Source organism: Heterodontus francisci, chromosome 32 (assembly GCF_036365525.1).
Source record: "Heterodontus francisci isolate sHetFra1 chromosome 32, sHetFra1.hap1, whole genome shotgun sequence".
Taxonomy (NCBI): Eukaryota; Metazoa; Chordata; class Chondrichthyes; order Heterodontiformes; family Heterodontidae; genus Heterodontus; species Heterodontus francisci.
The window spans coordinates 34,554,658-34,581,665 of NC_090402.1; the positions used below are offsets into that span (position 1 = coordinate 34,554,658).

The 27,008-nt window shown below is 39.5% G+C and overlaps 1 protein-coding gene across 9 annotated transcripts in view; it reads right to left on the reverse strand.

The window, feature by feature from the left end:
- The window catches only part of tncb (tenascin Cb), a 378,292-nt gene that overhangs the window by 23,267 nt on the left and 328,017 nt on the right, over positions 1–27,008 (reverse strand). For 3 of the 9 annotated variants that reach the window (XM_068012682.1, XM_068012681.1, XM_068012683.1), the window contains 4 exons: positions 15,582–15,845; positions 11,451–11,720; positions 10,137–10,409; positions 5,150–5,422 (listed from right to left, as the gene is read on the reverse strand). The exons of 2 other annotated variants lie outside the window; for them this stretch is intronic. In XM_068012682.1, the coding sequence (XP_067868783.1) occupies positions 5,150–5,422; positions 10,137–10,409; positions 11,451–11,720; positions 15,582–15,845 (1,080 nt within the window). Of the gene's footprint in view, positions 1–1,235; positions 1,509–5,149; positions 5,423–10,136; positions 10,410–11,450; positions 11,721–15,581; positions 15,846–17,985; positions 18,295–27,008 lie in introns of all 9 variants that reach the window. 4 more of the 9 variants (XM_068012690.1, XM_068012684.1, XM_068012686.1 and 1 more) reach the window with 4 other exon arrangements.

Genomic DNA, 27,008 nt, shown 5'->3' on the forward strand with positions numbered 1-27,008 from the left:
ACAATGGCCAATTTACCTAGCAACCTGCAAGTCTTTGGCTGTGGGAGGAAACCGGAGTACCTGATGGAAACCCACGCGGTCACAGGGAGAACTTGCAAACTCCGCACAGGCAGTACCCAGAACCAAACCCGGGTCGCTGGAGCTGTGAGACTGTGGTGCTAACCACTGCACCACCCCATCATTTGTTTTCATCAAGATGAGGGATTTTGGAAATTGAACATTTTCCCACCTTAGACCTGTATCAGCTTCAAGCACATTCAAGCAGGAATGAGACTTGAGGGCAGAGTAAAGTCTCTCCTATTCTACCTCAACACCAGCCTCAGAAGAACGCTAGTAGAGTGCCACTGTGTCACTTTCCATTTTCACCCCACCTATACGCAGGCTCCACTTATGTGCTAAATTAGGGATAGATGATGTGGGCTCATGTCAGTTAGCAACTGGATTGAGATTCCCAAAAGTCAATTCACACACTAATATTTTTAAAAAACCACTTCATTTATTTTGAAAGTGCAGTTTTTTCATTCATAAAAAGCTGCATAGTGGTTTTATTCCATTATTTGTATCAAAATTGCTGACAGCTATGTGAACTGAAATCTAGGTTTGTTCCACATCAAGTGAAGTTTGGGGGAGTGAAGAGATTAAACATATCGGGGGTGAAACGGGTCTATGTCAGCAGTTCGAAACGGGCTGGTAGCGAATTTGCAGCCGAGTTTTCACTGCGCTCGATCTACTTTCCACTGATGTTCACAGAACAATAGTTCAAATTCTTTTTGGAGATTCATTTCCCAATCTCATTGTCACTTTTACTTGGTTTGAAATTAAAAATCTTGGTAACATTTTCCAAGCCAATGGAAAATAAAAACTAGCGCAGTGAAAAATCGGCTGTTGATTTGCTACGAGCCTGTTTCACACAGTTGGTGATAAACAATTTCACCCCCATTAAGTTTGAAGATATTTCATGATGCTAATTTTTTAAAATCAAATTTCAACGTCATTTTACTTTGTAATTGATATAATCCAAAACGACTGTTTCGTCCATGGGCCCTTTTCCTTAAGACTTATTTAAACTGTTTAATTCTGAAAAAAACACAGCACAAACAATAATTAATGTGAAGACGGTGAATGCTCTCAGCCTGAATAAAGTTTGCAGAGAGTTAATGTGTTACATTGAAAGAGAAAAAAAATTCCTTATCATTCACAAATAAGCAACAGAGACCTCAGTTGATTAAAAATACCTGTTGCCGTCTTAGTATATAGGGGTTTAGAGCGCTGGTCACTGGCTACACCATAGAGATTAATATCATAACCAATCCCAGTGATCAGGCCTGTGATGTTAATGGAGTGATGATCGCCTGACACTCTGTGCTCCATTGGCTCCAACAACCTGCCAGAATCTCTAACCACTATAATAAAACTTTCATAGGCCCCATCCGTTGCGTTCCAAGAGATTTTGAATCCATAAGAGTTTATGTGTGAAACCACTAGATTTTCCATTTTGGGCTTTTCCTCTGGAGAAACAGGGAATTATTTTAGGAAGAACATTAAAAGTGAATGACAGCTGTCATATTCATGCTTTGTCTACAGTTTTTTTTTAATCAAACACAACTGTGCTACGATTTCACAACTATTGACTTAAATTTATGAACTTATAATACACTCACACTTTAAAGGTTCACATGGACTATTTAGAAATTCACATTTAGAAATTGCAAACTGATTTCAACTGGAGACCAGGGGAACATTCTGAAGAATGAATTAACAATTCTGTTCTGCTACTTAACCACAAAGCAACAACAGGAAGTCGTCACACCCTAAGCAATTCCACTTGACTATAACTGCCATAGATGGTTATCATTGAATGTTGCATGCAGGAAGCAGTTATTAAGTTATTGCAGGGTCATAGAAGATAATGGGTACACAGCAATTTTTCAACTTCAAGTATTTCTACAAACAGTATTCCATAATACATGTAAAAGTACAAAATGAAAGGACAGTAGGTTTGCATGCTGTTTCTTTTCATCTGTCACAAGTATCTAACAAGAAGCCTGAAGAAAGATCATTTAAATAAGCCTGCTATTCCCCTTCCCATACATGATTTCTTACAGTTCTTTCAAAGAGTTGGCAGAGGCACGATGAACCAAATGGTTTCCTTCTGTGCTGTAAGATTCTTAATTAGTTAGTTAGAGATACAGCACTGAAACAGGCTCTTCGATCCACCGAGTCTGTGCCGACCATCAACCACCCATTTATACTAATCCTACACTAATTCCATATTCCTACCACATCCCCACCTGTCCCTATATTTCCCTACCACCTACCTATACTAGGGGCAATTTATAATGGCCAATTTACCTACCAACATGCAAGTCTTTTGGCATGTGGGAGGAAACCGGAGCACCCGGAGGAAACCCACGCAGACACAGGGAGAACTTGCAAACTCCACACAGGCAGTACCCAGAATTGAACACGGGTCGCTGGAGCTGTGAGGCTGCGGTGCTAACCACTGCGCCACTGTGCAGTGGCTATGATCTATAATCTAATTGTCTGTTATCTCCCTTGAGCAGCATGCCTCGATTAACCTGAATCTTCCAATACTGAATTGGCCAACTGGTCAATGGAGGCAAGACAGTTTAAAATGTCTGTTTTTATCATTCATGGAACAGGCTGCTTAATGAGCATCTCAATCAAGTGCTGATGAAAATCATCCCACATTATTGTAAGCAATATGAACTGTCATCTTTCATTGGAATTTCACCCCATAAACAGAGGTGTATGAAGGGAGTGCCCAGGAATTATCTCTCAGGGCAGCTTCTCCACTTCTCACATGTAATGAAATCCAGTTTTATGCAAGGTGGATGTAAGCAAAATCTAATTCGATGCAAGTTTTTAAAAAACATTCCAATTTCAGACCCTTCTCCCCCCAATCATTCCAATGACAAATGAGTTAGGATGTAAGTTTAATCCAGAGGGATACTCTTAAAAGAAAAATGCTTTGGAATCCCTAGCAATGTCCATGTATGCACATTATTATTAATTAACTAAAAATTAGCTTTCATTCAAGTTTAAATTCAGCAGTCTGGATTCACCAAGCCTCAATTTGAAAGCCTTCACATGTGAAACTTGAATGCCAATTATGAAAAGCATTGGGGTAGATTTTACATTTGTGTGATGCTATAAAGCAGGTGATAGTGAATCAGCAGTCTGTGTTGTACTTCCCCTAATTTTTAAACGGGTTTGTGTTTCGCCATCACCTGCTTCACACCATAACACAAAATAAAAATCTACCCGATAGTCTGATCATTGTAAAACAGTTCCGCATTCTTTCAAGGTCTGGTTTTATTTTTATAGGTATACTGGGCGAAACTGGTCTAAGCTAGCAATGTGAAACAGGCATGTAGCCAATCGGCAGTCGATTTTTCACCATGCCCAATTTTCTTTCCACTAAAGTTCACAGAACGGTAGTTCAAATGCTTTTTGGAGACTCGTTTCCCAGTCTCATGTTGCTTTTACTTGGTCTAAAACTAAAAATCTTGACAATATTTTCCAAGTCAATGGAAAATAAAAACTGGTGTGGTGAAAAATCAGCTGCTGATTTACTAGAGGTCCATTTCATGCTGCCGGCATAGACCAATTTCACCTCCATAATCTTTAATACTCACTTCGCCTTTGTCTACTTAAGTGCAATTTTAATTGAAAGTCAAGTTTTCAAATCATTTGAAGCAACTACACTGTATCATAAAAATTCTTTCATTGTCCTTTCCATAAGATTCATCAAACCAAGAATTTAGGTTTACATTTTGGAACTACAACAAAAGCAGCAGATCCACCATTTGCAAAGTGGTTCATCGCTAGGCACCTTGGCTTTTGAACCTGCTCAGGTGGAAATGATGAGCGCCTGGAATATCCTCAAAGGTTCTCAAAAGTGTCAGCAGCTGGATGGGTCCACTATGTAAGTGGGCAAGTAATAAAGCCGTTCATCTACACAGTAGAAAGTTAACAGCACTAAAATGACAGTGTAGATAAACATGAAGAGTACAGTTACAGTTATTCACTTTTGCCACTTCTCCAGAATTATTTAAACTTTGTGCAATTTTTCTGAACCAAACAGTACTGAAATTGAATTTATTGTGCTGGAACATCTCCAGCTATCCTTGGGATTAGTTTTGCATGGTCAGAAGGCATTGCTTCAAAAAAAAAAGTGATGGGATTTGATTGTACAATGGACCAATGATACCATGGCTTTTGTGCCCCTGTACACCTGAACCGATTTTGCATCAATGTCAAGTAGTACAATTAACTCATTAGATAATTAAGTTAGTAGAGTCTTCACTCTGAACTGAGATGAAAAGTGTGTCCCCCAACCCATCTGATTTTATATGGGCTGTGCTTAGGCAATACAGTGCACTTCAGCACAAACCTGTGAAAATCTCCCTTTATAACTTGAGTGCCAGCTCAGCAATCTGACTATGGAACACAATGAAGTCAGAAGGCAGTCTGATACCAGTTGGGTTTCAAATTGGGTGTAGTGTAACTGCAGTCTGATACAAAGCCACATTTAAAACTGGGCTAACTGAGATGTTTAAAAACTGAATTTTTAATCTTTCTTATTTTAGTGGATATTGAAAAGCTAACTAATATTTGGAAGGCATAATGCGGAGCTCATTAGTCACTGGACAGAGAGCAACCTGGAAATGGCAAAGGAACTTGGGCTGCTGGCTTGGCATGCACTGATCCGCAACCTGTACCTGGAGTACAACTGACCCTGACAAGTTTGATTGACTTGGAGGTGTTTGCTCTCTGTATCCTGTCACTGTCTATAATATTTTCTATCTGTGTCCTATTACCGTGCAGATAGTAAAGAAGTCTCTAACCTAATCTATCCTACACCCACTGGGTTGAAGAAGTTTCCAAGTGGATAAGAGAGACTTGTGAGAGAATGAAATGGGGGAAATAGGAACAATAATAAAGAAAACATGCTATGAAAAGAGCAGGGCCTTTTTCCAGTTGTATTCAGAGATGTTAGTATAGTAGTTAGCTAGATTATTACAAGAGATAGTTGTATTTTATTTTAAAATGAAAATTATCCTAGCAGCAGTACAAATAAATCATGAAAGTGGATGTCTTTTTTTGCTTTCTGCAAGTGATATACCTGTAGCAGTGACAGTAGTAAGAGGTTGGGTACGCCAGCCTTGAATTACACCAGTAACATTAATTTGGTATCCAGTGCCTTCTACTAGACCTGAGATGTCAGTAGTTCGTGTTTTGCCTGATAAAGCTTGTTGTATTGGATCAAGCGAGCTGTTAAAATCTCTAACATCTACGATAAAATATTCAAATGCCTCATCTTCTGCTGTCCACGAGAGTGTGAAGCCTTCTGAGGTAATATCTGAAACAACTAGGTTGCCAAGTTCAGCTTCTTCTTCTAAGGGAAGGAAGATTCATGGAAATATTTATTTTAGTCACACTTAGCGTGTCAAAATACCATTTCAGAGCAAATGTTCCTGCTTGATAAATCTGAATTATAATTTCAACTTGGAATTTGTGATAATTTATACAAAATACATAAAATAACTGGTGACAGTAATACACTTTAGAAAAACATCTTAATTATCAATCATCAAGGAAGTGGACAAAATAAACCAATTTGTTATGATATTTGTAAACCATTAATGGTGAGAAGTTTTAATGTTAGTAGCTGCTAAACACAATGACTGTGACAAAGGCAAAGCTTCTCTTAAAAGTCTTTTGCAGCCAACAGAAGGAAATGATTAAACTGAAAAGAAAACTATACATACAAGTATGTACTGGGTGAGTGAATTTGTTCATTTATTTGCCAGCTGTCTGAGCCATATAATATGAAAATGTTAGAATTGCTAAGGCAATAAAACTGAATTAGCTGCTTAAGAGAAGCTCAAAATCTGTTGTTAAATGATGCCTCTGTCCTTTTAGATGAAGAACAATTTATCTGCTTTGTGTTTCTAAATAATACACATCCAGTAGCTAAGCAATCACAAAGTACTATTCAGTATTTAAAATGAGCCAGAAAGTTCTGAAACAAGATTTTGAGTATTAAACTCTATCCCCCGAGTGCATTGTGTTGCTGCCAATTTTTCACTCCTCTTCCTGAGACTCCCAAATCCACTTTGAAATCCAGGACTCAAAAATACATTCCGAGTTACCAGAGTTCAAAATCTCCCCTGAGATTTGATTTTTTTTTAAAGTGTTTAACGATTGATGTTATTTATTTTAAAAGTATTAACTTATTTTATGTTACAGGGGGAGATTTTAAAAATAGTCTTATAATAAACATAAAAAAACTAGAAACTCCCCACTGTTCAAAGAGTTTGAATAGACCCTCAAATGAAATTATACATTAACTTTACCATTAGAGAATAATTATCTTAAAACATACAATGGGCTATTGTGACTTAGTTTTGACATCATGCTGAACTCACTAAGGACTAGCCTGCGACTAGTTTGCTTTATCAGTTGCTATAATGTAAATGTGCTCGATAGTTCTTGTCATAGTTTGAGGTACCTTTTCAAGCAAAGCTTGGCTGCTTTTAAAATGCTGCTTAATGTTTATGTCAGAGGTAGCAACACATTCTGATGAAAAGTTGCCCTCAAAGTGCTAAGTAAGCTATTTTTCTCTTTCAAATGCTGGCCCACTTATTTGCACTGTCTTGTGCGCTTTTTTTTGATTTCCGGCATTTCCATTTTTTCACCCCATTATGTACCCATTAGATTTGGATTTGCTGCACTTATATCAATGAAAAAAGTGTTTTGTTTGTGCTGCCTCAATAAAAAAAAGGAGAGACCTCCCTGATCACTTTCCATGACAGTAATTCATTTTAAGCTAAGTAACTTTCATTGCCTTCAGCAATATGCAACACACTAAAAAGAAATCAGCCATGCTGCTTATCACTAACATAAGCACTTTAAAGCAAACAGAAACACATTTCTGTAGCTACAAACTGGAACACACTGGATGCATAGGCAGGCTCAGTTTCAACAAGCAAAGCTCACTAAATGTCTGCCAGTGAAACAAGATCATTAATACTGCAAATAACTGTAGAAGGCAAAATTCAAATGGAAGTACATTTTGTACTGGCATTATCATTGAACAAAGTTGTAATCATCACTTTTTCCAGTTAAATAGCAAATGGGTGCATCAATTGAGGAAATTTGGAGTTCTGATTTTCTAACTACAACGCCAGCACCATTTAATCAGTGAATTCCATCAAATACTGTTGCAAATTTAGTTACCTATTGAACTGTATTTAAAATGAAAATGTTCAATTGTAACAGTTTCTAAAGATAAAATAATAAGTGACAAAAATTGTGATTGGATTTCTTAATAAATGCAGGGGATGCACTCCAGTTTTGGTGAAAGTTTTTTTTTACATGCCAACTACAGTTACTTTTATCCCATGTCTGTAACAATTTGTTTCCACACTTCCTGGGTAACTTCTGCTATCATTCGTAGAGATTTATATTGGAGTTGCAGTATGATCTTGGCACTCATTATAACAGCTGAGCAGAGATAGTCAGACGTGGAAAACCCTGGCATTTCATCAGCTTACTCTTATTCCAAGCTGGAAGAAAAACGTACATAAAAAAATCTTCCTTTGCTCAGCAGAACTTCACCAGAAGCTTTCAAAACTCAGCTGATAGTCTTCGTTTAAATCACAGAACTTCTGAAGGTTAAGTGCAAAATTGAAGCTGAAATGGTTTCCATATCAAGTACAATGTCCTTTCCTTGTGTATTTTTTTTATTAGTTCGGGGGGTGTGGGCATTGTTGGCTAGGCCAGCATTTATTGCCCATCCCTAATTGCTGGTGAACTTCCTTCTTGAACCACTGCAGTCCTTGGGGTGTAGGTACACCAGCAGTGCTGTTAGGAAGGGAGTTCCAGGATTTTGACCCAGTGACAATGAAGGAAGGGTGATATAGTTCCAAGTCAGGCTGTTGTGTGGCTTGGAGGGGAACTTGCAGGTGGTTGTGTTCCCATGCATCTACTGCCCTTGTCCTTCCAGGTGGTAGAGGTCACGAGTTTGGAAGGTGCTGTCAAAGGAACCTTGGTGGCAGCAGTGCATCTTGTAAATGGTACACACTGCTGCCACTGTGCATTGGTGGTGGGGAGGGAGTGAATGTTGAAGGTGGTGGATTGGGTGCCAATTAAGCAGGCTGCTTTGTCCTGGATGGTGTTGAGCTTCTTGAGTGTTGTTGGAGCTTCACCCATCCAAGCAAGTGGAGAGTGTTCCATCACAATCCTGACTCGCACCTTGTAGATGGTAGACAGGCTTTGGGGAGTCAGGAGGTGAGTTACTCGCCACAGAATTCCCAGCCTCTGACCTGCTCTTGTAGCCACAGCGTTTGTGTGGCTGGTCCAGTTCAGTTTCTTGTCAATGGTGACCCCCAGGATGTTGATGCTGGGGAATTCAGTGGTGGTAATGCCACTGAACGTCAAGGGGAAAATGATTAGATTCTCTCTTGTTGGAGATGGTCATTGCCTGGCACTTGTGTGGCGCAAATGTTACTTGCCACTTATCAGCCCAAGCCTGGATGTTGTCCAGGTCTTGCTGCATATGGACATGGGCTGCTTCAGTATCTGAGGAGTCACAAATGGTGCTGAACATTGTGCAGTCATCCGTGAACATCCCTACTTCTGACCTTATGATGGAGGGAAGGTCATTGATGAAGCAGCTGAAGATGGTTGGGGTTAGGACACTACCCTGTGGAACTCCTGCAGTGAGGCCCTGGGACTGAAATGATTGACCTCCAACAACCACAGCCATCTTCCTTTGTGCTAGGTATGTCTCCAACCAACGGAAAGTTTTCCCCCTGATTCCCATTGACACCAGTTTGGTACTGATTGAGGGGCCCAGTTAAAAAGCCTCTAACAGCAAAGATGTAGGAAAAGGTATTTTCTATGATTCCTTAGTTATCAAGGACACTATAACGTTGTACAGAAGCACTACTGTATTTTAATTTAGAGAAAGCATGCCTGATTTCTGTGCAGGCCTAGAAGCAATTATCTTGTCACACTATTATTGATATGTGCCCCACATTGAAAAACTACAGCCTCATGCAAATTGTGCGTATTATGCAGAACATTCTACTGTGTGATTAATACAAATATCCCTTAAACATAAAAGCCTTTTATACTGTTTTATGCAAAACTGAAGATAGCAGTCCAGAATTTGCTGGGAAAATAAATTTAATATGCTGCCATTATTAGTGTGAAAAGCATTTAGCAACCCTGTGGGGAGGGCGAGATACTCTGTGATTTGAGATTTGCCACAAGTTGCTGGATGACTTGCACGTCTCCACTGTTAGCCTCGTGGAAATGACAACTTGCACTTAACCTCCTTGTAAATTTAGAGAGTTGGTGCATTTGTGCATTAATTATGAAATAATTGCAGAAAGTTAGGGCTGGTACTTAACAATGCAAGGCCCCTTTGAATAATGAGATTTAGGTTTCTGCAATGCCACTCAAGCACTCTAGCCCAGAAAGGGAATAACTGAAACTGTGGAGTCTCATTTTTTTTTTACTTTTCCTTTCTGTCCTCTCTTAATCCAATCTATCTTCCCCTCTCTTTACTTCCCTTTCTGTATCTGATTTGATTTTAATTCACCCTATTTCCTTCTCTATCTTTCTTGTTTCTTTTTCAATCAAGTCTCATTGGTTAAGGAGATAGGTTGTTGGTCCCAATGTTCACTAAGATCTCAGATTCTCCATGACCTTGACACAACATACCAGCTTGCATTGCCAGCAATTTTGTGACGCAACATTTTTATCGAGCTGAAGCAGGAGAGAAAAAGCCTAACGGGGTATGCTGCGAGAATGCCCAGTCCAGCAAATTCTGATCCTTAAAAGCAAGCCATAAATGATGAAAAAATCCAGAAAGGCAAACTATTAATGATGTGAGGATGTTGTTATGTATTAGACCAACCAACAGGATAGATTTTATTTGTTTGTTACACTAATGATCATATAAAAAATCTGTTAGTAAATGGGAAAGAAATATCATAACTAAAATGAGTCAAAGAGTGCCAAATTCTGTGGAAATTTTCATGTGACATTGTTATATGAAAAACTATAGAAAAAAGGATTTTATGATAAAATATCAATACCTGTCAATACAACAGTAGTTGCAGGGTTTGTGCGTCGGCCATTGACAATACCATAGAAATAAATCACATAATTAGTGCCAGCTATGAGATTGGAGAGTTGGGTGGTTTGCATGTTGCCTGGTACCATGTACTCCAGTGGCTCTGTGAACCTGTCAGAATCTATAAGTTCTATAAGAAAGCTTTCAAATGCCTCGTCCTTTCCCGTCCAAGAGAGGCTGAAGCTGTTTGAGGTAATGTCTGAAACCACTAGGTTGCCCACTTCAGGTTCTGCCTCTATAGGGATTGTTTTGGAAATAAAACTTCAGCACTTTTAAAGCAACATAACAAAAGAGTACAGATTAGCTCAGAATCAAGTGACACAGTCTAAAACTCAGATGATGCTTGTCACACACCTACTAATACAATCAGATGTCTCTAGATTACCCTGCTATTGTCTGGTGAGACAGTGATATTAGTGCTGTGATATGAAACTTCATTTGAAGAAGTAACTATAGTACTTGATAAATCCCCAAATAGAATGTTCTACTCAAACTCTTTAACATAAACCCTACTGTCATATTGTTCAAAACCATTAGGGATTAACTTTATGGTTCTGCAAATATCTTTAATATATTGTTTTAATGATAACTTTCAAGGATTTACATAGCTTCACTTGACATTACAGAACTTGAAGACACATCACTATGTGTTAAATGAATGATGCGCCTGCACTGCTCAGATACATCGTGTGTATAATTGCATAATTTCTGAAAATTACAATATTGCAAAAAATTCTGCCTGTGACTTCACTTCTACAAAGAATATACTGTATTATAGTTGCACTGATGATTTCTATTGCATGCAAAAACATATTTTATCATTCTTATTGGTTAAATTGGAAGCTTGACCTGGACACCAAGAGTTATAAAACTCTTCATAAAAATATGCACATGAACGTTTAACAAACACTAAAGAAATGGCATACATTCACATAATACCTATTACCTGGAGTACGTTTTTGCAGAAGTTATTTATAGCACACTGCTCTCTTTTTTTGTACTAAATCTGAATGATTAAGTTTTATTAGTATTTTGTTCCAAAATAAAAATTGTTATTGAAATTAGTAGTTTTGTCACCCGTCGTATTTGGAGCACAAGTAAGAACAATTGGCAATCCTGAGCTATCATTAAGATTAATAAGAACAAATCCAAATTACATTTAAAATTAAAATACATATTACTGATCAATAAGCAGGTGTGTAATGTAAAGAAATTGCTAAAAATAGTGATGTAGAATCAAATGACAGCTAGAAAACTCTAGCTGCCACACAAATACCTGTTGTAGCAACTGCACTAAGCGTATGCAAGTGCTGTCCTTGATAAAGGCCAGAGAGATAAATGACATAATCAGTGCTGGCTAAAAGCTTTGAGATGCCAATAGAGCGAAGGTTGCCTGAGACAATGAGCTCCGAAGTTTCGAAGACCCTGTTAGGATTTGTAACGTCTACTACAAAGCTTTCAAAGGTGCCATTTGCTGTCCAAGAGACAGTGAAACCATCTGAGGTAATATTGGAAATCATTAGGTTGCTAAGTTTGGGTTCAGTCACTGAGGAAAGGAAATAATTGGGTGAAAGAAAATATTCAGTACACCAGAAATCAATCAATCATTCTTTCCAACATGCAACCTATAAGTTTCAGCAATTAACTGGATCATATATAGCTTAATACATCAGGTGCTAAACACCAACATTTGGAGCTGCTGATCAAATTTGTGTGCTCACAAAAAAATTCTTAAAATGTTACAAGTTTCTGAACGCAAGAAAACCGAACTGTTAAACATAAGCAGAATAGACAAGAGCTCTTTGAAAGCTGTAACATTGCAACCAATGACTAAGATAAAAGTATAGATATGACTCCTGGGTGGGCCAAAGTACAATGGAACATAAACAACAGTTGAGGAAAACACTTGTATTACCATGCTGCATTCTGATTTTGTGAAAGTGATACAAAAATGTGATGTACTTTTTTAAAACAGATACAATTTGCTATTAATTCATTCAGATTTATATATTGTCTTAGTATTGAGGGAAAAGTCATGGCTTTTTAAAGGAGATGAATTATGAAATCATAATGAACATATTAGCTTCATAATTTTAGCATTTGAGAGCCTTGAAAATATGGACAAATTATTTATATTGTTAAAATGTAAATATTTAACAAAGACATTCTGTTCATACAAGTAAAGCATTTAAATATTTTTACTATTAAGGTCAGATATAAATTGAGTAATTACTGTGGGCAATATTATTGGATAAACATTTAATGTATTCATAGGAGATTCCTTGGTTCACTATTTTAGCAGAGTTCTTAAGTTAAGGCTCATGTTAAAGCAATAGACAGAAGACTGACATATGAACATGTTAAGGATTCATCTGCTGATATCTTCAATAGAAACATTTAAGATCCCATCCCAAATGAGCATGAATTGGATGGATGTAAGCATCAGATGTGAAATACTGTCACTAAATGTGAAATACTGTCCTTCCAAAAATTGGCATTGCAGAATATAGAGCTGAGCAATTTGTGTCATACTGAGTTGGCTTAAGATATTACTACTTGGCATGAGCTGATAGGTCAGGAAGTTGCTCATGTGTATGGAATCCAGTGATTATTTCCTATTTTTATTGGGTTATGGTGGGGGAGGGGGGGGGGGGGGGGGGAAGGTGGGGGAGGGGGGGGGGGGGGGGGAAGGTGGGAGAGGGGGGGTTAATGGTTGAACTTCTGCAAGGGTTTTCCTGATCATCCACCATTCCTTCGCTATAAGACAGAGAATATCCTAGAGAAATGGCGTAAATACTGTTTTGCCATTATTCCAGGATTTCTACAGATCATCCACCAAAATTACATTGGTTGATAGGGAACACTCGCCAAGATTCAATCCTTATATCTGCTGGCTTGATCAAAGTATTCAGAATTACTTTAATACCATGGGACATTCATGCCTAGCGCTCATATTTTTTCGACTATTGTAGTCTTTCCTCTGGTTCTGCTGGTTAAGGTGGTGGGCAGCTGAGCTATTCAGACTGGCAAAAGCCTGGGGTTTGATCCTTGATCAGTCTGTGATGAAGTAGCTGATCTCACTGACAGCCATGCAACGGGCTCTACAACCAGTTCACCAGACGTACCCAGGATGGCGGGACTGTCCTATGAAGAGAGATTGGGGAAACTGGGCCTGTATTCTCTAGAATTTCGAAGAATGAGAGGTGATCTCACTGAAACCTATAAAATACTTAAAGGGATAGACAGCTAAGATGTTTCCCTTGGTTGGGGAGTCGAGAACCAGGGGACACAATTTCAAAATAAGGGGAAAGCTACTTAGGACAGAGATGAGGAGAAATTTCTTTACTCAGAGGGTTGTGAATCTTTGGAATTCTCTACCCCAGAGGACTGTGGAAGCTTAGTCATTGAGTATGTTTAAAGCAGAGATTGACAGATTTCTAAATACCAATGACATAAGGGGATATGAGGATAGTGTGGGAAAATGGCATTGAAGTGGATGATCAGCCATGATCATATTGAATGGTGGGGCAGGCTCGATGGGCTGAATGGCCTACTCCTGCTCCTATGTTCTTATGTTCCCTATTTCCTATGTTCCTACCCAGAGACTATGAGGAAAATGGCCCATGATTCCTGCTCTTGATTGCCATCCAATGACTCCCCCTGGATTGTGCTGGCATCCAGGAAGGGTTGAATCTGCTTGGCCATGATGTCTTCGTGATAAAATAGCCTGCTGGCCATTTTAGCCTGCCACTTAGTGAGATACCATAGGGTGACTGAAATCAATGGAAGTATGCCCATTGATAGTCAATAATTTTAGAAAACGAAAATGATGTGGAGGGAGGGAAGTGCTTTGAAGCAGTAGTTGTTATCAAGCAGCACAATGTTGGCTGCTGATAAATTTGTTAAAAAAACGGGAAAAAGGCAAGATAATTTAATTGCACAAGCTTTCAGTGTAATGTGTGAAGCTAGCAAAATAACATGTTTTATATAAGGAATCAAATAAGAGTGAAACATAGAGAGATGCATATGTATCATTACAGTCAGCATTATTCATTCAAATTATGGGGTTGTGGTTATAAAAATAACAGATCGTACAGTAATGTGATGTGTCCCAATGTTATTAAAGTGTCATTTAGAAGTGTTTTCTATTTATTGAATCCTTCTTTGAACCATGGAACTATTAACATTTCTTAACCAAAGTAACTCTCATTGGTTGATTGCACATTGGTGCGTAGGAATGAGGATTGAAAGTAGACTTGGATATAGCTTAAAGAAGCACTTTCAGTGTTAATTCATAACACAAACAATTGCAAGCAGAGATTCCAGTCTATTATCACAATGACAACAATATTTCTGGGCTTTACAAATTGCACGTTTCATGCAATCATGCATTTCTATAGTTTGCAATAACAGGCTTCCAAACTGCTCCATTTAGTCATTTGACATTAATATTTACTTGGTTCCATGATAAAGGAAGCTAGAAAGGCAAATTAAGATGTATGAAAATGCCAAAGCTCTCATTCAATAATAAACAGTTAGTAGGCATTTGAGACATTGCATGTCATGACCATAATACTTTGAACAGTAGATCTGCTAAGTATTATAAATACATAATTAATGGTTAACGAGTTATTTCATCCTCAAGAGTAGGAGTGCCACCTAGCAGGCTGTGAACCATTTATTGAATGAGCTCTTTAGAAATTTTGACCTGAAAAACCACATGCCAAACGTGCGGATTTTAAAACAGAGCCTATGTTCCACTTTTGTATTTTGCTGGGTCAATAATTATTTAGATTTTCAATGATATTCCGATGCAATAAAGGAAATATCAAACTCAAATCATAGTCCCGCTTTCTTGCCTTTAGCAAAAGGTGGCAGCCTTACGAGTGAGACAGGTTATTAGAGTCCATGTGAAGATAGGCATGGACAATGTCAAACCGTTTGTACCCAACAACTAAAGGTAGTTTGTCATTTTCACACAGACACAGAGGCACACAGACAATCTCTTCAGGCAACAAACCTTCAGGAAAAAAGATCAACCTCATTAGTAAAGTGCTCTCTGCTGATGCAGAATTTGATGCATTTCCTTTGTGTTTTACAGAGATGTTTAATTGTTGCAATGAAAATGCATTAAAATTCATGCAGTTTTAGGACTGTCAAGAAACGTTACAACATTGCTGCAGCCATTCAGCAGAGACCATTTCCTATAAATTCATATGAAAAAAATCAGTGAATGATTTGAGTGAGGTGAAATGTCATTTTGCTTTTCAGTGCAGAACCTGTAATTGAAAAAAGATAAAAAGAAACCGGAGGTACATCATGCAATTAAAAAATAAATGGTGCCACTGATAGGGTGTTCTTTTCTGTGTGAAGAATAAGAAAGCAGAAAATAAATAAATTAAAATACCTGTGTGAGCTTCAGTGTATAGTGGCTTTGTTGGCTGACCGTGAATTACACCATAGATGGAAATCTCATAGTCAGTAGCAGCAGGCAGATCTGGGATGTCTATGGAATACTGATCACCGGGTACTGTGTATGTTAGTTGTTCGAACAACCCATCAGAGTCTTTAATATCTATAACAAAGCTTTCAAAGGGCCCATCAGCTGTCCAAGAGAGTTTGAAGCTGCCGGAGGTAACTTCTGAGACCATTAAGTTTTCAAGTTCAGATTCTGGCAAAGTAATGAATATTATGAAATATAAAATTATGAACTGCAAACTATAGAAGAAAACGTTCTACAACCACTAACATGCCATCGTGCAGTCTGGAATATAAGGAGTGATGAAGGTAATGTTATAATCATTAACTATTCAAACGTGACAAGAATAGGCCTGAAGCAGATCACACTTTATAACTGGACAAAAATATGTATAAAACACATGGAATGTATATGCAATGAATGGTAAGTGGGAATCTAAATATGATCCAGATAATGAGGTAGCATTGTAACGATGGGTTAGTATGGTATGGAGCGATGGTGAGAAGGCAGGATTCCATTTAGTGCCACTGCGATCAGAAAAAAATAAGAAAATAAATGGTCACCTGTAAAAGAATATATTATGTGAAAATACATGCACAAGACAACTGCAAGGCTGATGAGTTTATCCCTTCATCCTGGAAGGTTAAAATTAAGTATTAGCTGTCCAATATTTCTTATCTTAAAAAATGTCCAAATCAAATAAGTGATGAGGCAATGACGAGACACTATTTCATCATTCACTAAGCTATAGTATGCTTACTGCTATTTGCATCATTTACAGCTCTGCCCAGAAGAGTTTTTTTGAGGCAGTGGGGCTATATTGTGCAGTAACTCGAAAACATATAACAGGTCGTTTTGTATCACACGCTGCAAATCATTTTAAAATGTTGAAATTAATTTGGCTAAAGAGCAACATTACTGATAGCGATGAAGGATCTAAGTTGTAAACAAATGGGAAGAAAAAGATCTCTTGGTGGCTCAGCTTATAATGGTGCACAGTGTGGAACTGAGCAAAACAGACCAGGAAGGTCTGTGCTAACTGATCTCTTCCCAGCTGACAGTAAAATATCCCCAATTCTAATGGACTAGGGAGAGGAATGATCCACTCCAGATTGCCGTTCAGCATCCCTGCTGGATCGTGTGCGCATGTGAATGTTAGGTGAGAACAGGTTCTTGCTGTGTTGGTTTTATCTCTATAATTGTTCTCAACACTCCTGGGTTGAGGAAAGAGGGAAATTGGTCTGGTGTCTTGGTTCCGAATCCTATCAAACTGTCTCTAATGGGCAGTGTAGTTACGTGGACTTGGAAGCGTGCACACTCAGGCATAACTGCAATGATCCCGTGCAATCAAATAACCAAGCAACACTCACTGTCTAGGGCTCACACATAAAGAATTGCCACTGGAGGGCGTTGCTGTCTGTGCAACCAGACCTTAGCATAAGTCAGCACCTTCAGGAGTGGAGGAAGAAAACTAGAGAGGAAATTTTAAAGGACGACAGATATTGATGAAGCAATATGCTTGCTAGCATGTGATGTCTGTCATTTTCAGCTGTATTATATAAAACATCGTGAACATTTTCCGTACTTGAGATTGATACTAAGACCCTAAAGGGGACAGCGACTGGTGCTCTTGGAGCCTCATTAGACAGAAGCAGATTCACAGAATCAGCTTTATTTATGACCTGTCACTGACTCAGGTTCCATTTAATGAAGCTGTGTGCCTGGAGTGGAGTTTGTCAAATTTACCCTGTAAGCACTCATTACTGTGCTTTGAACTAGTACTCCTGCGAGTTCAAAAAGGCAGTTGCTGTGCATGATAATTTAAAGACAATCGCATGGAATTAGATTCAAAAACAGAACCCTAGAAATGCACTAAAAATAACTCCATTCTGGAACTAAATCCCATACAGTAGTGCTAAGTCCAGTGCAGTGAATATACCATTGGATAGCTGTGTCTTGTAACTGGGTCAGGAATCATTGCGACCCTATTCAAAATAAAAGCCGACATAAAATGCCATGCTGTGCCCATGCTGCAGCATTTGGACAAATGAGACAGAAAACATACATTAATCACTGGCTGAAGCTTTGGGAGAGTTAGAAATGTTGTTTCTCACATGCAGAAGGCAGCAAATTCTCCTGCTTCCTAAATGGAATATGTCACAGCTCAGCACAAATGGGGGAAATGAAGAGCAAGTTTTGCCAATGAATGACAAGCGTTTTGAATGTGAATAAGGGGTTGGCACAGAAGAGTGATCTTCTTCCAAATAATGGAAAGGAGGAAGTGAAACACGACATAGTGATGAGAGAAGCACTGTTTGATGTTGAGGAATACCTGTTCTTGCAATATCTTTCAGTGGTTGTGAGAGCCGACCTTGGACTATTCCATAAAGATCAATCTCGTAATCAATGCCAGCTACCAGCCCTGTTACATCAGTTGTATGCTGATCACCTGGTAGGGAAATCTTCAAAGGGACGTTTAATCCATTAAGATCCTTTATTGTTAAAAGAAAACTATCAAAAACTCCGTTTTGTGCTGTCCATGATAGCCCGAGACTGGTGGAAGTTACATTTTTTACCACAAGATTCTCTGGCTTGGTGGCTTCTGAGCTTGCAGAATATGTAGTGGTATTGTCAAAGGATTCTGTAACAGATGTTGTTGGATTAGAATTAACTGGAAAATTCATGGGTTAGTTTTTCTCATAGGCCAAGGCTGGGTGGGAGATGGCCTTTGCATCCTCAGTGAGTCTGTCTCCACCTGAGGTTACCATAATTTCGAAAAGGTCCAGCAAAAGTTACACTCCCCGCCACCCCTCCCAACAAATAAAAAGTTATAATGAGCAATCCCTTAGAATCATAGAATCACAGAAAGTTTAAGGCACATAAAGAGGCCACTTGGCCCATCGTGATCCACCCATTCTAATCCCACCTTCCAGCATTTGATCCGTAGCCCTGTAGATTATGGCCCTTAAAGTGCATATCCAGACTCCTTTTGAATGAGTTGAGGGTTTCTGCCTCAACTACCCTGTCAGGCAGTGAGTTTCAGATCCCCCCACCCTCTGGGTGAATTTTTTTTCCCTCATCTCCCCTCTAATTTTTCTATCAATCAATTTAAATCTATGCCTCCTCGTCACTGACCTCTCTGTTAAGGTGAATAGGCCCTTCACCTCCACTCTATCCAGGCCCCTCAAAATTTTGTACATTTCAATCAGATCTTCCCTCAGCCTTCTCTGTTTCAAGGAGAACAACCCCAGCCTCTCCAATCTTTCCTCATAGCTGCCTTTTTCCAGTCCTGGCAGCATCCTCGTAAATCTCCTCTGTACCCTCTCTAGTGCAATTACATCCTTTCTGTAATGAGATGTCCAGAACTACACACAGTACTCAAGTTGTGGCCTAACCAATGAGTTATACAGTTCCATCATAACCTCCCTGCTCTTATATTCTATACCTCAGCTAATAAAGGAAAGGATTTCATATGCCTTCTTAACCACCTTATCGACCTGTCCTGCTACCTTTAGGGATCTGGGGACATTCACTCCAAGGTCCTTCCTCTACACTTCTCAGTATTTTCCCATTAATCCTGTAGTATTCCTGTGCCTTGTTGACCTCCCCAAATGCATCACCTCACACTTCTCTAAGTTGAATTCCATTTGCCACTTTTCTGCCCATCTGACCAGACCATCAATATCTTCCTGCAGCCTACAGCTCTCCTCCTCACTATCGACCACACGGCCAATCTTTGTGTTGTCTGCAAACTTCTTGATCATGCCCCCTACATTTATGTCCAAATCATTTATACCACAAAAAGCATGGAACCAAGTACTGAGCCCTGCAGAACGCCACTGGGAACAGCCTTCCAGTCACAAAAACACCCGTAAACAATTACCCTTTTGTTTCCTGCCACTGAGCCAATTTTGTATCCACCTTGCTGCATTTCCCTGGATCTCATGGAATTTTACTTTTTTGATCAGTCTGCAATGTGGCACCTTGTCAAAAGCCTTGCTTAAATCTATGTAGACCACATTAACTGCACCACCCTCATCTATGTTCCTTGTTACTTCTTCAAAAAATTTGATCAAGTTGGTCAAACAAGATCTTCCCTTAACAAATCCATGCTGACTATCCTTGATTAACCTATGCCTTTCTAAGTGACAGTTTATCCTGTCTCTCAGAATAGATTCCAATAATTTGCCCACTGCTGAGTTAGACTGATTGGCCTGTAATCATTTGGTGTATCCCTCGCTCCCTTTTTAAATTGAAAAATAAAAAAAAAATCCGTGCTTTGTCATCCTATAATTTTAGGCCCTGGGGAAGAAGGTTTGACTAAACAGGCCTCCCAATAGCATCTGTTGATTTTTTCATTACATATTGGTTTAACTTTGACATTTGTAAATAGTCAGACTTAATATTTAATGTATTAATCAAATCCATGTTTCTACAGTAGGCAATAGTAGAGGTATTCCTATTATACAGAAGTCTGATTCTAAGCTATGTTTGACAGCCTTTGGGACACAAGGATTTATTTTATTTTTGATTTGGTCAGCCATTTGCCCACTGCCGCTGCTCATCTCTGACTTCCTTGGTACAGTTCCATGGGTACCAACACCCCTTCAGTATCTTGCCCACATGGCCATCCTTCATCTGTGAGCTGAGACTGTGAGTGTTGGCAGGCAATTTGACTGTGGGGGATGGCGGCTTCACTGCTTGATCTTGTCATCACCTGGCATTCACCCACACATGCTTTCCAGCTGGCTCCACTAGATAGCAATTAGAAGTGGGAAGCCTGGCTGAATTTTCCTCCCCTTAGGCCAATAGTACTGAGGCTAATTGGAGCAGCTGACTGGTGCTCAGGATGAGATCAGCTAACTGAATACACACTGGGAATTGATCTAGATTTCTTTCTGGACTATAAGCCTTGGTAAAAACAGGCTATCATGGAGTCACAAATAATCTATGAATTCTAACTATAGGCCAACAGTTATCAAATTCATTTACAAAGGAAATAATGTGCAGATTAAGCTAGAACAGGAGTAGGCTCGTCAGTCTTTTGAGACTATTCTGCCATTCAATCAGATCATGGCTGATTTGTATCTCAATTCCATTTACTTGCCTTTGCTCCATGTCCCCTGATGATCTTACTTAACAAAAATCTATCAATTTCAATCCACTGTTGTGGTACACCTTTAAGAAGGTGCAGTTATGTTTTTGATGTAAGGAAAATGATGAATTATACCATGTGACTTCTACTCTGTGTGAGAGTCTGTAAATAGCACTTGTCCAGACCAGACCCTATATAAGATAACTCCTAGGGCTGAATTTTACCGGCCCCTCGATGCCTCTGGTCCCGGCGTGGGGGGCCGGTAAATGTTACAGGGAGAGGCCCGCCTTGACCCGCGACGTCGAGAAGGGCCTGCCTCATATTACTGGCAGCGGGAGGACCTCGGTGAGGGCCCCCCACCCCACCATCTCCTGGCGGCGGGCCCTTCATCTGCATATTTAAATTGATAGTAATGATATTCAAATGAACTTACCTGTCGTACCACGCCGATTGTACGGTCGCCGTTCGGCCTTCGCGCACCTTCGGAACTCCACACGGAGTTCCGAGGTGAGAACCTGCTTGGGCGTGGGGTGGGGGGGGGGGGGGGTGGAGGAGCGGGGAAATCAATTTTTATTATAAGTTATAAGTTTAGGGGGTAAAGTTCAGGTAGGGAAAAAGGAATGTGTTGGTCATTTCGGCCATTGAAATGAGAAGAAAACATAACATCCACAGCCTTTTGGAGATAGCTGTGCCTTCAGCTGCCTAGGCCCTAAGCTCTGGTATTCATTTCCTAAACTTCTTCCCTTTGCTACCTCCTTAAAAATGTTTCTTTAAACCTACCTCTTTGATCAAGCTTTTGGTCATCTGTAGAATACATCATGTGGCCTGGTGTCAAAGTTTGTTAATGCTCCTGTAAAGTGCCTTGAGACATATTACTATAAATACAAGTTGTTATTGTTTTTGGTGCTGTAGGGCGAGTTTCAGACTTTCACCAACTTTTCTATGAAAAAGTGCTTCTCATTTCACTCCTTAATGGTCTACCTTTAACTTTATGATGATGTCCAGTTTTCTAGATTCCCCACCAGAGGAAATCATTTCTTTTTATCTACCCTATTAAATCTCATCATTTAAAACAGCTTGATAAGATCTCCCTTTAATCTTCAATACTCAAGGGAACACAAGCCAAGTTTATGTATCCTGGTCTCATAATTTAACCCTTTAAGCCCTGGTATTATTCTGGTAAAGCAGTGCTGCACCGCCTCCAAGGCCAAGTCTTTCCTGAGGTTCAGAGCCCAATACAGAATGCAGTATTGTAGACAGGGCCTAAACAAGGCTCTCTAGCCTAACTGCAGCATAACTTCTTCATACTTGTACACAAACCTCTTGAGGTAAGGATCATCATTCCATTTGCCTTTTTAATTAATTTTTGTATCTGTGTACTAGCTTTTGGTGGTTTGTATACATGGAGACTTTTTACTCCTCCAACTCCCTAGTCTCCCATCGTTAAGAAAATATTTAGATTTGTCTTTCTTGAATCTGAAGTATATGATCTCACTCTTCCCGACATTGAATTTCATCTGCTAAAGTTGTACTCACTCAATTAGTGTATGTCCCTTTGTAGTTATATTCTCCCATTTACACAACTTATTGTGCCTCTTAACACAGTGTCACCTGCAAATTTGGATATACAACTCTCTATTCCTTCATTCAAGTCATTAATATACATGGTGAAAAACTGAGGCTCCAATAAACAGCCCTGGCGACCACCACTGGTTATATCCCGCAATCAAAGAACTCTCCTTTTATCCCTACTTTTTGTATCCTACCTCCCAACCAATTACCAACCCATTTCACAAGGTTACCTCCAATTAAGTGCACTTTCATTTTTGTTCATAAACTCTTGTGCGGGATCTTGTCAAATGAAATATATTTTAAAGTAGTAACTCAGCCACAATGCGAAGTATAAGAATAAAAATCAAATTATTTGTACAGATAACTTGAACCCTAGGATTGATTCCATAAGTTTTAAGGTACTTGTGGATAAGGATAAGAGTAGTCCTCAGGTGAAGGTGCTAAATTGGGGGAAGGTTAATTATAACAATATTAGGCAGGAACTGAAGAATTTAGATTGGGGGCGGCTGTTTGAGGGTAAATCAACATCTGACATGTGGGAGTCTTTCAAACGTCAGCTGATTAGACTCCAGGACCAGCATGTTCCTGTGAAGAAGAAAGACAAGTTTGGCAAGTTTCGGGTAGCTTGGATAACACGGGATATTGTGAGCCTAGTCAAAAAGAAAAAGGAAGCATTTGTAAGGCTAGGAACAGATGAAGCACTTGAGGAATATAAAGACAGTAGGAAGGAACTTAAGCAAGGAGTTAGGAGGGCTAAAAGGGGTCATGAAAAGTCATTGGCAAACAGGATTAAGGAAAATCCCAAGGCTTTTTATACATATATAAAGAGCAAGAGGGTAACCAGGGAAAGGGTTGGCCTACTCAAGGACAGAGATAGGAATCTATGCATGGAGCCAGAGGAAATGGGCGAGGTGCTAAATGAGTACTTTGCATCAGTGTTCACCAAGGAGAAGGACTTGGTGGATGATGGGCCGAGGGAAGGGAGTGCAGATAGTCTCAGTCATCTCATTATCAAAAAGGAGGAGGTGTTGGGTGTCTTGCAAAGCATTAAGGTAGATAACTCCGCAGGGCCTGATGGATCTACCCCAGAATACTGAGGGAGGCAAGGGAAGAAATTGCTGGGGCCTTGACAGAAATCTTTGCACCCTCATTGGCTACAGGTGAGGTCCCAGAGGATTGGAGAATAGCCAATGTTGTTCCTTTGTTTAAGAAGGGTGGCAAAGATAATCCAGGAAATTATAGGCCGGTGAGCCTTACGTCAGTGGTAGGGAAACTATTAGAGAGGATTCTTCGGGACAGGATTTACTCCCATTTGGAAGCAAACAAACTTATTAGCGAGAGACAGCATGGTTTTGTGAAGGGGAGGTCGTGTCTTACTAATTTGATTGAGTTTTTTGAGGAAGTGACGAAGATGATTGATGAGGGAAGGGCGGTGGATGTTGTCTATATGGACTTTAGTAAAGCCTTTGACAAGGTCCCGCATGGCAGACTGGTGCAAAAGGTGAAGTCACACGGGATCAGAGGTGAGCTGGCAAGATGGATACAGAACTGGCTCAGTCACAGAAGACAGAGGGTAACAGTGGATGGGTGTTTTTCTGAATGGAGGGATGTGACTAGTGGTGTTCCGCAGGGATCAGTGCTGGGACCTTTGCTGTTTGTAGTATATATAAATGATTTGGAGGAAAATGTAGCTGGTCTGATTAGTAAGTTTGCAGACGACACAAAGGTTGGTGGAGTTGCGGATAATGATGAGGATTGTCAGAGGATACAGCAGGATATAGATCGGTTGGAGACTTGGGCGGAGAAATGGCAGATGGAGTTTAATCCGGACAAATGTGAGGTAATGCATTTTGGAAGGTCTAATGCAGGTGGGAGGTATACAGTAAATGGCAGAACCCTTAGGAGTATTGACAGGCAGAGAGATCTGGGCGTACAGGTCCACAGGTCACTGAAAGTGGCAACGCAGGTGGATAAGGTAGTCAAGAAGGTATACGGCATGCTTGCCTTCATCGGTCGGGGCATAGAGTATAAGAATTGGCAAGTCATGTTGCAGCTGTACAGAACCTTAGTTAGGCCACACTTAGAATATTGCGTGCAATTCTGGTTGCCACACTACCAGAAGGATGTGGAGGCTTTGGAGAGGGTACAGAGGAGGTTTACCAGGATGTTGTCTGGTCTGGAGGGCATTAGCTATGAGGAGAGGTTGGAAAAACTCGGATTGTTTTCACTGGAACGACGGAGGTGGAGGGGCGACATGATAGAGGTTTACAAAGTTATGAGCGGCATGGACAGAGTGGATAGTCAGAAGCTTTTTCCCAGGGTGGAAGAGTCAGTTCCTAGGGGACATAGGTTTAAGGTGCGAGGGGCAAAGTTTAGAGGGGATGTGCGAGGCAAGCTTTTTTACACAGAGGGTGGTGAGTGCCTGGAACTTGCTGCCAGGTGAGGTGGTGGAAGCAGATACGATAGCGACGTTTAAGAGACATCTTGTCAAATATATGAATAGGCAGGGAATAGAGGGATATGGGCCCCGGAAGTGCGGAAGGTGTTAGTTTCGGCAGGCATCAAGATCGGCGCAGGCTTGGAGGGCCAAATGGCCTGTTCCTGTGCTGTACTTATCTTTGTTCTTTGTTTGTTCTTTGATTGCTGCATGAAATCCACTGCCAGCCTAAATTCACATTCATAAATAATTATTTGTAATGAATACCAGATTCTGAATTGTTATTTAAGAACTGCTTTTCTTACCATTGTAATGGTATGCTTCTTTTATATTTAGTCTCGCTGGTGATAAACCTGTTGCAGTAATAGGCCAAAGTGTAATAGTATATAATCTTTACACTTGAATAAAGGATAAATAGCATTTTATATTTTAATACCTTAATACTCTGAATCAATGGCCTGGTTATTCCAATCAGCATTGTGACTGGAGAACCTAGGCTAATATTTTCAAATGTATTTTCTATATATGAAATGAGAACACATCCCTGGAGCACTGAGAGAAACGTTGGATCTACCAGTTTGCCACTGATTTAGCAAAACTGGATTTCGCAGCATAAACATTAATTTCAAAGATAATAAATAAAACAGCTTCTTTAGTGCATCTGACAAAAGAGGTCAAATAAAATCAGGCAGAAAGAAAGAAATAATTTTAATGATCCTTTAGTCCCTACTTTGTTTCCTTTTTCATCTTTAGGACTTTGAAATAGGTCAACAATATAAACGGTGTTACTGTTTTTCCTAATTGTAGATGCATGAAGGGCTCTTTCACATGTTTAATGCTCAGAATTGCTTTAAGAAGGTGAGGCTACTCTAAGGTTGGTGCTGGATCTCCACAACAGAAATGATTTGGCCATTGGCATTCCTGACTGTAGTTGTCTGGCTATTTGAAAATTGTTTTGCAGATCTTGACAAGTCATACACATAAAGGTCTAGATTGGTATGATGTAAGATATACATATATTCTATATATTATATAAAATGCATTTATAATAGCAATGAAATGAAGCAATACCATTCTCATTTAACTTCCAATTGCTTTGTGCCTCATACCATATGATCACATCCTGACAATGATGGTCATATTAAAATAGTCCAGACCAGACCATGCAGTCCTGCTAGAAGGAGAAGAATGTAAATGATGTGCCTCTGGCATGTAAAGGGATTTGAATTATCAAGGAAAGAGGGTCATTTAGCTGCATAGTAGCTCGTTGGAGTTCGAATCGATTGTGCTCAGACTAGTACAGGTATAGGTTAGACCTGTGATTCTCTGATCTGAGCCATTAATCTGACTGTTGGAAGATGATCAGTAGAGGCTGAGCCTTTCTCAACAAAGGGGAAGAGAATATTGCAATGAGTGATACCAGAGAACTCCTACACTCATCTAGAGGCTGGATATAGAGCACTATTGGCAGAAGAATCAAAGCCTCTACCTTCGTCAGGTCTATTGAATGCTTCAGGGACAGCAGTAGAATGGAAAGGGAAGAAATCATATTTACTCTTTGCATAGATTATCAATTAGTGATTGAAATATATTAAAAATCCATGTTCCCCGAGGTCATGAAAGAAGATTATTACCATCATTAGGGATCAACATCTGGAATTTAACAGATTTGACTGATCAATATAAAGGTTGTATTAAAGCTATACTTCTGGAGTTCCTAATTGTCTGAAGTTTAGTTTCAAATCACTAAAGTTTCACTAAAGGTAAATTCAGCATGATCATTTCTAACCATCACTGGATATGTATCAGCATATGTACACCCTCATATGAATCCTAAGGCAATCAATTTTCAATGCAATATTCTATTACAGTGCAAAAACCTTAGCCAATTTTTCTTCCACTATGAATTAAGAAGCCCATCAACCAGCCCTCGTGTGCATCATGTTTTATTAACACGAATTATACCCGTCTTGCATTTAACTATAGTGTGTGCATTGGGTACTGGTTGTTAAAGCACCATGACTAGATTACAATCGAATAGGTGTGCCATGCAACATACCTTCATTGGGTTGAGAAACCACCTAACCAAAGAACTTCTGCTACCTTTGAGATCACTGTCCATTCAGACACTGACCATTTTTAAAACAATATTTACATTTGCTGAATTTCTGTTACTTTCATCTTGTTTGTACATGCAGAAAAATGTATGAAGAAGTACTTAATGATAACAGAAATAGTTTTGATTTCATAA